The 12,922-nt window shown below is 44.4% G+C and overlaps 1 protein-coding gene across 1 annotated transcript in view; it reads right to left on the reverse strand.

The window, feature by feature from the left end:
• The window catches only part of Dnah9 (dynein axonemal heavy chain 9), a 328,265-nt gene that overhangs the window by 271,937 nt on the left and 43,406 nt on the right, over window positions 1-12,922 (reverse strand). Inside the window, 5 exon segments of the mRNA XM_051167603.1 lie at window positions 2,094-2,229; window positions 7,214-7,455; window positions 8,508-8,763; window positions 9,406-9,532; window positions 11,605-11,673. Coding sequence (XP_051023560.1) covers window positions 2,094-2,229; window positions 7,214-7,455; window positions 8,508-8,763; window positions 9,406-9,532; window positions 11,605-11,673 — 830 coding nt within the window.

Here is a 12,922-nt window from a genome sequence, read left to right on the forward strand (position 1 = left end):
TGGTTTCTACCATTTACAAGATTTGAAAGAATATCAGAGAGCTGTAGGACTTTTTGCCACATGTCCTGGCATGACAACTAAATCCCTACATGGGATAAAATGCCGACATCATTATTAGAGGAGGAAAACTGCCCCGCTTCCTCAGTGGATGTACAAGCCTGTCCTTTAGGAGGTAAGGTGTGGGAGGGGGGAGGGGGAGTTGTGTCTCGGTAGGGTAAGTGACATTTAACCTGCTATGTATGTAACATTTGAGCAGATGCGATGAGGAAGCCAGCCAAAGATGTAGACTAGATCCTACTCATGGAGGCAAACATGAGAAAACAGACCAACAAGAAAAATCTAATGTCTTTTATGCCACTTCATTTCCCCTTAGCTAGCCAGTATCTGTAAAAAAAAAAAAAAAAAAAAAAAAAAAAAAAAAAAAATTTGGTGTTTGTTTGTTTGTTTCTTGGAGACAGGCTCCTTCTATGTAATCCAACTGGCCTGGAATTTGCTTTGTCACTCCTGCTTGCCCCAAAGCTGCATTTCTCCTGCCTCTGCCTCCTAGATGCTAGGATTACAGGTATGTACCACCAGACCTGGGCTTAAATTTTACCTATAAAGCTTCAGCTCAGGCAGCTGTAGAACCCATGTGCTGCTACAAAATGTTCCCCACTCAAAGAATTTGTAAAGGCTATGTTTGGAGGAAAAGGTGTTCCTCTGTTTTCTGGTCTCCTTGGAGGGAATATGACATTAGTGATCTTGGAGAAACATTGCCACTTCCTCTCGATCCTTTTGTTTCCAATCTCATCTTTCATCACAGGGCAAGTGACACACCAGGTCATTCCATATCAAAGTCAGCTAGCGGTTAGGCAAGGTGGGATCGCTAACCTGAGACACCATCTGAATGGGAGGCTAGTTTATCCCCGCATCACTGATAAAACACCCCACCCCTTTGCCAAAGCTCAACACCATCAGAGAAGTCTATCTGTCAAATTCAGTAAATAAGAGCTAGTTCTTGAGTTTCAGCATCTGTGTTCTGTTCCCCAGGCTCTAGTAACTAACCTCCCAGAGTGCTTTGCCAATTTTCTTTCATTTGGAGCAGCCCTGCTCGGTATAGGCACCACAGTTCACACCCCAGCCTTTACAGCTACTGAGGCCATGGTATTATTTTTTGCAGACACACTGAGCTGAGCATGGCTCCAATTTGCATCCTCAACTTGGGTACCCTCTTTCCCAGGCTGAATAGCAGCATTCATGTTGACCTGCTGACACTATCTCTGTGCTCGATTTCTGTATCTGGTTGGACTTGACATTAAATGCTCATCTCACTTTGATCCTCTGCCTTCAAAATATTCCTTTGCTGGTGTAATTTGACTCATTCTTCAACATGACCCTTGCTAGACAACCCAGAATCTACCAGACTGTGAAGGTCCAATTTAACTTTTAGTCTTGAACTCGTCTGCCCCTTTCTGTCTCACCATTTACTAGCCAAGTTGAGCGGCTATAACTTTTTGATTCTGTGCACTTTACCCTAGTTTGTCCACCCTAATTCAAAGCCCTTGCCTATTTCACATAGCTTCAGTGACAACTCATTGCCTCCTTAACAGCTCTTCCTTCCAAGAGCTGTCTTCTCCCTGGCTTCTTGTCTCCTTTTAACACATAATTCTGTGGGGTTTTTTTTCCCTTGTTACCTGGAAACTTCAAACCCTCTGTGTTCCCCGAAGGCCACAGAGATAGGAACATGTAGAGCTTGAAGTCACAGAACACTCCCTGCCATCTGCCCACGAGCCAAGTGTTGAGGCAGCTGTCCTTAGTAACCGCTTCCCTCGGCTGCCGCTTCAGCCACTCCTCTCCTGGGCCTTGACTTTGGCAGAGTTCACATTTGGCCTTTGCTACTTTGGGCCCTTAGTATCTTACAGTCTGTTGTGTCGTGCGATGTTTAAAGTCATGAGTCTTTCCTCTTTAAACCACCCTTGGCTAGTTTATCCGTGCATCACTCATAAAACACCCCACCCCTTTGCCAAAGCCCGACTCTGACTTCACTCTAATACAGCGGAGACTGCTGCTGCTGTCTGGCCAGCTATAGCCCATAGCCATCAGCTGCTAGGTACCAGTGTTTTCCAGCAGATATTTGAGAGAACACTCAATGGCAAGAAAGAATCCATCCAACAACATGGAATCGATGTAGTTAACATAAGTCTTCCAGGTGCTGGAGTCTGGGTCTGCTGCAAACAAAACCAGGTTTTCCTACAGAAGAAAGAAGACAGGGTGTAAGCCATGACTAACAACACAGGAAAACTGGAAAAAAACCATTATCAGTAGGAATGCACACAAACACACACCACACACACACACACACACACACACACACACACACACACACACACACCACACACACACAAAGCTCTCTGCAAAATCATTGATGTTACGTGTCCATACAGCCTGTTCTGCCAAATGGAGATAGCCATTGATTGAGAGGAACACAAGTCAGTTCTAAAGGAGATGTGGGGTCATATCTGCCCCTGAAAATGGAGGGCACATTCTAGCTGGCTTCTCAGGGGGAATGCTGAGGAATGCAGCACACACGTGTGCTCTGACAGCTCTCACTGCTCATACTGCTGAGGGAGGCACATCAGAGCAGGAGGGAGAGAAGACAGGAGGATGACCAGGATTCAGGACTATACAGGATTTCCTGGATAATCCTTGGAAATGGGCCATGCCTAGTAGCTGGCACCTAGTATTAGTTAAAGGCATTTCATCACACTGAATGACTTAGAAAACAAACCATATAAGAAATCTTTCTCTTTGTTTGCTCCCTCTCTTCATCCCTCCCTCCCTCCTTCTCTCTCTCTCTCTCTCTCTCTCTCTCTCTCTCTCTCTCTCTCTCTCTCTCTCTCTCTCTCTCTCTCTCCTCAATGACCTATGGTGGTACCCTAAGTATCACTATGGTAACAAAGTTTGGACATCAAGGAGAGGGAACCTAAGTGCCCAATGATACTCAGCACAGACATCCATCTGCTTTTCATCATTTTCATGATTATGACTTTAGAGCTTCTTTCTAGGGAGTTGGTGTTTTCAGAGAAGCAGTAGGCAACCTGAAGAGGTGACGCTCTTAAATGACTCACACTTACCCCTTGAGGAAACATTGCCACATTATGGATCCTGCCGGAGCTTAATGATTTCACGATCCTGCTTTTTAAGTGACATGATTCTAAAATTTTCAAGATGCATTACCAATGCCTTTACATCCTAAGTAGGTTTAAGGTTTTCTTAATGACTTTAAGCCCATCATTATGCAAATTGTAATACGTGATGATGTGCTGTGGCTTGCAGGTGTTAAGACGTATGTTTCTACACTAAGTAACTGTTAGGCTTATTTTATGTGACAAACTCTGTTTCACGGAAAAGAGTCTGACTAGGAGAATAGAGTAGATTTTGTAACTATTAAACAAGACCATTGTAGTTGTGAAACAAACGACAAACTAGTAAGCCAAGCATCTATTATTTGTTTATTTATTTAAATTTTTTGTTTTGTTTTGTTTTTCAAGACAAGGTTTCTCTGTGCATCCTTGGCCATCCTGGACTTACTTTGTAGACCAGGCAGGCTTTTAACTATAGAGATTCACCTGCCTCTGCCTCCCTGAGTGCTGGGATTACAGGTGTGAGCCACCATGCCTGGCTAAGCCAAGCATCAATTGCACACACCTACAATTTTAATTCTCAGTAGCCTGAGACAGAAGGATCATGACTCTAAAGCCAGTCTGGGTTAAAGAGGGAGACCCCATCTCTAAAACAAAACAACAGACCAAGAAAGGAAACTACAGTGATTTCTCAAATCTGGTGAAAAGAAGATCCAAAGAGCTTGCAAACCCTAAGCGGGGTGAGTGCAATGGAAGTCCACTTAGGCACATCATAGCTGAATTGAAAGCTGAGAAAAGGTTAAGCATCCATTACAATCAACTTGAGAAGAGGCAAAGGCATGGTTACAGCGTGCTTCTTATGGCACAGTGTGGGGATGAAGACCGAGCAACAACATGGAAATAAAACAAGACTGCATGGGATTTTCTTGCCAGGAAAACTGCCCTTCCCAAACCAGGTGAAGTCAGGACATGTTTCACTGAAAGCTGGGCCAATGTATCAACGTGAGCCCTGAGCTCCAGGAGACTGAAGACATTCATTAAGCCTAAGAGAAACAAGTGCAGACAGAAGCACAGATCCACAGAAAAGACTAAAAGGTATGACTATGACATGTGTGGGGGTAACAAGAGAATGCTGCCAATACTTCTAAGCTATTTTTACAAAGAAGATGGATGAGTCACTTATAATTTAGTCGTTGATGCATTTCCCTATTATTTTATTTAAATTGTATTTGTTTTTGAAAGTTTCATAGATGCGTGTAACATATTCAAATACACCTACTTGTCAGTGTTTTCTCTCATCTCTCTCCCACTCCTCTGACACCTTCTTCTCCTCCATAAGTCTTCCTCTTATTTTTATTTCTCTTTCTCTTAAAATTTTAATGAACAAAAAGTCTGGCAGTATTTAACATATCAATGACTGAATGTGTTACTATTTTACTATATTTAACATATCAATATAGCATAGGTAGCTTATGAGTTTCTTAGTTTTGTTTTCCATTGCCATGATAAAATATTCTACCCTCCCAAAAGCAACCCCCCCAAAAAACCAACAACCACAAAAGACAACACACACACACACACACACACACCAAAATTAGGGGAGAAAGAGATGATTTTTAATCTCATAATTCCAGTCCGTCATGGTGTGGAAGTCGAGGCGGCAGACACCTGACCAGGAACAATGCACTCACAGTCAAGTGCAGAGAACCATGAATCAGTGCCTGCATGCCAGTGCTCAGCTCGCTCTCTAAGGTTCTTGCTGTCTAGGGAGGCTAGGAAACCTGAGCCACCCACATTCACAGTGGGCCTTCCCACCTCAAATAACCTCATTAACAAAATTCCTCATAGGTTTGCTCAGAGGCCAACCTAAGTGGGATTGGTTCTCTTTGAAACTCCCTACCTAGGTGAATGAACATTGTGTTGAGTGGAGCATCCAAGATCACCATGGTAGAGCAGAGCATTAGTGAGCCTGCACTTTCCATGGTCTCTCTACATCTCAGAAAAGAAAAAAAAAAAAAAAACAGCTGAAACCTAGATCAACCCCTAGAAATGGAAGGCAACAGTGTAAAAAGATGGACTGCAACTGAGCTGTCAATATGACGCAGAAAATTCCATGTGAACCCACAAGGATGGACACGGAAAAGCAGAGAGGAAAACAACAACAACAACAAAACAAGCAGGATAAATAGCAGAATTAAACTCCATTATATCCGTACTGCACACAAACAATCCAAACAGTCTAATTAAAAGCTGCAACTGTCAGTGATAAGAACACATTCCTTGGGCCTATAGACACAGCCCAACAGTAAGAGCACATACTGCTCTCCCAGATGACCTGAGCTGGGTACTCAACTGCCACTTCAGGTGGCTCAAAACCACCCGTAACTCCAGGATCTAGGCATCTAATACTATCTCTCGGCTCCATGGGCCCCTGAACTGACTGATACACATACCTACACACAGACATACACATATACACATGATATTTCTAAATAATAATAATAAATTATAAGTCCTTTTACTATATACTGGCTCAAAGGGTAAATTTTGACTGTAGAGAAATACATAGGTGGAAGGTAAATGTGTAAGGACATGGACAATGCAAGTACTAGGGACACTGAATCAGGAAGGGAAGGTTACACTATTTTCAGAAAAGGGCCGACTTCAAGATGATGGAGTGTTATTGGAAATCAAGAGAGCCTTTCACAGTGATGGAACAGTCAGTTCATCAGGAAGTTATGATCATGGTAAATTATAAGCATGCTTGTGCCCGCAGAGTTCACATTCATGATGGAAAATATGATAGAACTAAAGGATTAAATAGGCAAACCTAAAATCGTGGAGATTTTAATATTCTACCTACACAAGTTGATAGAAAAACTGGATAAACAGGACCAGAAAGCATCCTAAAGATCCCAACAGCACCATCACATCTATTCAAAGGATGCCACACCCAAAACAGAAGCACAGACATTGTTGTCAATGCCCAAGAAATCCTCTCCAAGAGAAGATGCAGAACATGACTCAGTTAATTCCAAGTATCTCTCTGACCATAGACTTAAACTAGACATGAGTTCCATTAAGATATACAGAGAAGCCCCAGCTGTAGAGAAATCAGAAAACACATTCCTAAATGACCTCGGAATTAGCCAAGTGATACAAGGGAAGCATTTGAAGCCAGTGATGAAATGAGGCAGGCCAAGACTGTGACATGAAGGCAACATACTGCCAAAGAGGTATCATCTAAGGAAGAAAGGAAGGCCTAATGGCAAGACACTAAATTTCTATGCTATGAGTCTATTAAAAAAAAAAAAAAAAGATAAGCAATATATCCTAAAATTCTAAGACCAGATGATGTTAAAAAAAAAAAAATCAAGTAAAAGAGTTCATCAACTTTCAAAGGTAAAGTTTAGGAAATTCTCCTTCGTTTAATTGGTCACCATTAACATGTATGACTTGACATCTTAATTGTGTTTCAAACCACAGCCTGTGTAGAATGGTGATTTATTCCTAGTTCTGGCATGGGCCAACCTGTCAGACCGTGTGCATTGCTTTTTCAGTAGTGTTTAGGGCTGGCAGCCATTTATATCCTACCCTGTGTTCACAGGGACGCTTTCATTGTTGATGGTGCCTGACCATCACACAGGACAAAAAGCCTTGCCGCATTAAGTGTGGTACTGTGAATTCTTTTTTCTTCTGATCAAAGCCGGGGATACCATGGCACTCTCTCATCTGTCAGGGCTCTTTAGAGGTAGGCCATCAGGATGATGCTGTAGAACCAAACCAGGCTGTGTGGGCAGGGGACGGGGAGGAGGGGCTCGGGGCATTGGGCGATTTAGGATTCTGCTCTGCCATCATCTCCTTCTAGTTTGGATGGCTAGGCATGAGACTTGAGTTACACTTGGCAGTGTTGATACTGACACCTTGACTTGTGGCCCCTAGCATCTATTAGCTGTAGCCATTTCACTGTGAGTCTAGAGTTTTATTCTGACCTGAAGAAGATTCAGCATCTACTGATATTCTAGTGCATAGATTCCTCCCTAGCATTTAAATACCCTTCCCGGTACCGTGTCTAAGAGGCCGGCTGTTACCTGAACAAGAGCGTGAATCTTAATGCCAGATTCCCTGATGAGGCTGTAATATTTTTCCGTGAGGTCCTGCTGATCATCCAGAGAGAGGGGCCCATCTTTTTTCCCATCTTTTCTCTTAAATATTGGAGACACCCATGTCTTCATGATGTTTCGAATCTCTTCCACGTTGTCTTTTGTCTTCTGAATTCTCTGCTCCAGGTCACGAACCCTGTTGGTTGTCTGCACGGCATAATCCCAAATGCCTGCTCCCCCAAAAGAAATAAAGTTAACTGAAACAGCCTATAGTGGTGGCAGCGCTGAAGGGCTGTGTGCTCTGAATGATGGAAATTTATGCCTATGGGCTTTAGGAGACATTTCTGCACAGGTAGCTTCTTTGTCAGCAGAGTCCACTCCTTCCCGGCACAGTTCTGACTATATAGGAAACGAACAAGAAGATGCTTAGCTACCAAGCAGATAGGCATTACCACAGTTGCCAGGGAACACCAGGTCAGTTTGATGGTTTTATTTGGCTTAATCATGTTTTTTTTTTTATAGCAACTTGCAATGTGTTGTATGTTGAAAATGTTATTCTCTTTCATATACTGGGAAAAGTCCTGTCATGCTTAATGGAATATTCTGGAGCTTTCCTGGGTTGACTATGGTCTTTCTTTTAATGCTAAGTTTTCTAAGGACCTTAATGTTGTCTTCCCTATTCCATAATTCTTTACACTTCATTACAAACTTCATGATTGGTTTTAAAAATCTTGGCCAGTCCTGCATGATTTGGGTTATGCGTGCCTTTCCCTCCTCCCCACAGATGTGAACTCCTTGATGATAGAGAACATGGCCAGTCTACAGCATGTCGCACTTCATCCCTGGAGTCCCTCACAAGCTCATGCTCAGCAGTAACTAAAGATTTCCTGGATTCCACTGTGAGATACCAGGGTGGTAAATGTGTTGCTTTCTTCCTTACTGTGCTCATACCCTAGCTCAGCAAACTAAACAGCAATGGTAACAATCAGCGTTCTCATTTATGAAGTGACCAGCATGTGTGGGAGAACAAGGGGGCACCACAGCAACCTCTGGGCCCCTCGAGGTGCAGGTTATAGAGGTTTATATGACAAATTAAATCCCAGGAGGAGAAAGAAGAGGAGGTCAGATGTCCATGCTTCCCAGCTTGGGTGTATGCCTACAGAGAAGCTGGTTTTGTGTTTCCAATGTAAATCAGGTTACGGGTGGATAATGAGGGTTCTTTAAGTATTGCTGTGTCTTTCAGTACCCACACTCCTTTCTAACTGAAATTGTTCCCCCTTACCTTCTGTTTTCCAGCTCAGAGTCTCCTCGGCAGCTCTCAGGCAGCGATCAATATTTTGCAGTTCTTCCTCCACCAGCGGAAATTCCACCTCAAGCAGAGTTTTCATAACCTTGTTGTACCAACTCGCCATCAACTCCAAGTTGGCCACAAGGCGCCGATAGAACTCCCTGGAGGACCACATGGCTGCTGCTGTCACAGGGATGGGTTTCATCTCAGTGGGCTGAAGATAGCTCATTTCTTTCAACACTGAAACCAGCTGAGGAAAGAGGCAAACGTAAGCAGCATTTGCTCAGGTCAGCAAGAAAGCAACTGTATCCAGGAAGGATGCAAGAATCTCAGGGACCTAAAGGCCTTGGGCCTCTTATGGACCTCTGTCCCCACCAGATCCTTGCATGCAGCATGATGGGAGGGAGAGTGAGTGCTCAGCAGAAAGCCAATGACTTAGAGGGTAGCAAGATGGCCAGAAGTATAAAACAGAAGAGGAAGAAGAAGAGGTCCTGAGAAAGAAGCCACTGGCCCATAAGGTCACCTTATCTAGTAATATCCCAGCTGTTTTTAGCTTGTGTGCACCGAGTTTATGTTTATACAATGCCAAAGTCACTTAGCAATGCATTTCTGAGAAAGGGTCCCTGTCAATATGCAGCTCATATCTGATTCCCTACTGTGGAAAGTAGAATGCCTTGGTCAGCCCTTGAGAAAGATCATTAACATGAATAACTTAAATATTCCAACCTGAGATTGGTTCCCCCCCCCCCCCCCACCTGACAAGAGAGTGCAGGACATAAGTTCTTTTGAGTAGATTTGGAAAATCTTTTTAAAGGCCTCTTGACCCTTGAAATCAGCAAAGTTAAGTGACTGCTTCTGGAACCCCGATGGAAATCACTGTCACCCAGCTGACCTGTGGGTTAAAGTTGACAGAGAGCTGCTTTGTGTTGGGGTCACGGTGCAGAAGTGGCAGGGAGAGATTGTACTGTGACTTCTCAGACACTGTCTGACACCAGTCCTCATAAACTCTTCTCTCATACCTGCAACAACCAGAGACAACAGCCACCCCCTAAACATGCTGTGAACCCCCAGCTCCCGGCCCTGCTCTGTAGTACCATCTGCAGAAGAAACTAGTATCTGATCAAGCCAGATGGAGCTAGCACCTTCAGGTGCCTGCCGATCTTTAAAGAGGTACCACTACAATGGAACATTTCAATGATCTTTGGAGTGAGATGGAAAGTCACGGTGAGCTCCGGAGACATGTAGAGACAATATTGGTAACAATCACTCCCACACTAACCTTCAAGTAGCTTGTGGAATTCATTATTCAGTCATCACACATTGACTCAGGGGGGAGGGTCATGCCATGTGCTGAGCTTGGAGAATAAATTAGTGAATCAATAACTCGTGATAAATACAGCTAATGGTGGGGACCACAGGAAGAACACTATAACACAGTACAGCAAATTCAATCTTAGAGAGTTGTCATGGTTGTAGGGCATAAGATGGCAGAGGCAGGAAGTTAGAGGTGGGTAAGGAGATCAAGTAAGGTTCATGGGGGAAGTGATGGAGTAAGTCTACCTGGGGGAGGTGATGGAGCAAGTCTACATGGGAGAGGTGATGGAGCAAGTCTACATGGGGGAGGTGATGGAGCAACTCTACATGGGGGAGGTGATGGAGCAAGTCTACATGGGGGAGGTGATGGAGCAAGTCTACTTGGGGGAGGTGATGAATCAAGTCTACCTGGGGGAGGTGATGGAGCAAGTCTACCTAGGGGAGGTGATGGAGCAAGTCTACATGGAGGGGTGATGGAGCAAGTCTACATGGGGGAAGTGATGGAGCAACTCTACATGGGGGAGGTGATGGAGCAAGTCTACCTGGGGGAGGTGATGGAGCAAGTCTACCTGGGGGAGGTGATGGAGCAAGTCTACCTGGGGGGGGTGATGGAGCAAGTCTACATGGGGGAGGTGATGGAGCAAGTCTTGACTTAGTTTCATGGCTGAGTAGATGTGGATGATGGTTCCCATCAGAAGCGATGAGGAGCTTTGGAAGTGAGAAATAGCCAGACTGAACTGGGAATAAAGCATAGATGATATATCTGAGGCTAGGGAGACACAAGGCTTGGGGAAGACTGGAAACCTTGGAGAGGTCTTCAATTGTTGGGGCTCTGGTGACATTATTAGATTTGGTTAGTGTGGGCATCAAGGGACACAAATAAGAAGGCAGGGAGGGCTTTGGCGAAGCCACTACAGTAGCTCATGCTAGAGCAGAGCTAGTTTTGGGTTTTTTGTTTGTTTGTTTGTTTGCTTGCTTGCTTTTGTAAGAGTCTACCAGTGGAGACAAGGAAGAGAATATACTGCTAAGATATTTACAGTATAAAAGAGCAGACCTGTGGGTTCCTGGCAGGTAGAGGGCCACCAGTTATTTGTCTAACCCAATGTCAAGCAGTATCAGAATTTGAGCTTTTATGCCTATACCCTGCTCTCTGGAACTAGGAGAAAGGAATGGCAGGGGCAGAAGTCACGGCCATGTTGAAGGAGGTGCCTGTAGACCCCGAACCTCTGAAAGATTTACTGGGCTGCGGAGCAGGAACCTTATGGGCCGCTGTGCAAATCCCATTCTTACTCTTTCTCTCTAAAAGTATGGAGGACATATTTTGAGACTTAGTTTTCACTCCTTGCAGCATAAACTGTTGTTTTCTGTTCACTGAGCAATGACCGCAATTTCAGCCCTCTCAGGGCACCACGCATGGCATCCCGCTCCTCTCCGCGAGGTTCACAGATCCAGGAAAGTGACACATGGAACATATTTTGTGTCCAGAGTAGAAACACATGCCCTCAGAGACTTGTTCTCAAGGCCCTGGAATACTGAACTCACAGGTAGCTGGGCCATACCATAAAGCATGCAAGGAGATTTCAGAGACGATATGGAATCTGCCCTAGGAACATCAAAAGGCTTGAAGTATGGGGGTGTGTGGGGGTGTGAGGGTGTGGGGGTGGAGGGGTGTGGGTGTGGGAGTGTAGGGAGTGGGGAATGAGGGGTTGGGGGCGGTGGGGAGGGTTGGGTGAGGCGGGGCAAACGGCAGTGCAATGCAATCTCAGAAGTTCCTTACTCTTCTAGCAGGGAGAGCAGATCTTCATATTTTTGTGTCATTCGCTTTCCTTCAGCAGATTGCAAGCACCTATCAGTGCACAGGAAAGGGGAAGACAAAGACATAAAATTAGAAGCAGCCAACGTTGCCATCTAACAAACTGCCGGCTACAGAGAAAGTAATGATAATTGGGGGACTGAGGCAGGGGAGATCGTGTGTCCCAGCCCTGCCTGGGACACCTACAGGGATCCTATGACTTTGAAGAAATAAAATGACAATAACAAAAGCCAAACAAACCAGCGCTGGGACAGTTTCTTGGGCTAGATTTCAAAGGCCTGGAAAGAGACTGCATTCTTTGCCCTGAACATCCCCCACAGGCCACTAGAGGGCATCTGTACTTCCTACAATGCTGGGAAGTATCCTAGATGACAGGGGCAGTGTGCTCTCTATTGCCAGCGTTTCCACCAACTGCTCTCATGGCTAAGCTGGCCCTATATATATCAGGTAGATGAGGTTTCACAAAACATGAGTAAAAAGAAGGTTGAGGGAGTAAAGAAAAATTATAGGTGGCATTGTTTTCTGTGTATGAAGAAAAATAGCCACATAACATTAACATTAAATGTGTGCAGATGTACACATAACAATGCCTTATATAATAATATATAGGTAATAGATAAATGATGATCAATAGATAGATAGACAGACAGACAGACAGACAGACAGATAGATAGATACATGATGGATAGATAGAAGATAAATAGTAGACAGATGGACAGAGAGACAGAGACTCCCTTTCCCTAGATAGGTACAGACAGACTGGTTTCTGAAATCCAAGACACTTGATCAGAAGCACTGCTATTCCTTGACATGTGTACATGAGGCCACACCCATGTCTCCCCTCCTAAAATGTGTACACATACAATGCAAGACACACATGCACATGCCTGCACACAGAGATGCATCCACAAACACCATAGTCTCACAGATGCATTCAGAGGCTTCTGCCAGGATCCTGAGGACCACAGAAGACAAGGCAGAGTCTACCCTGCAATACTGTTACCACAACTCTTTCCCCCCATTTGGCACTGGCTGTAATACTAAATAAAAGCCCAGCTCCTGGGGAAAACAGGTGAAGTAACATTAATTTTCAAATATCTTCACACTAACTGAGTGGAGTCTGGTTTTGTTTGTCCTGATAGCAAAACAAGGGAGCTTATTGCCAAATCTTTAACATCCGCTTTCTCCTTATGCCAGCACACGTTTCTTCACACGATCCCTGGAGCCTTCCCCAAACCCTTACTCCTGCGGAGAAAGCACCAGATTGCTTTGTTCCCATTTG

The sequence above is a fragment of the Acomys russatus genome, chromosome 25 (assembly GCF_903995435.1).
Source record: "Acomys russatus chromosome 25, mAcoRus1.1, whole genome shotgun sequence".
In the NCBI taxonomy this organism is placed as follows: domain Eukaryota; kingdom Metazoa; phylum Chordata; class Mammalia; order Rodentia; family Muridae; genus Acomys; species Acomys russatus.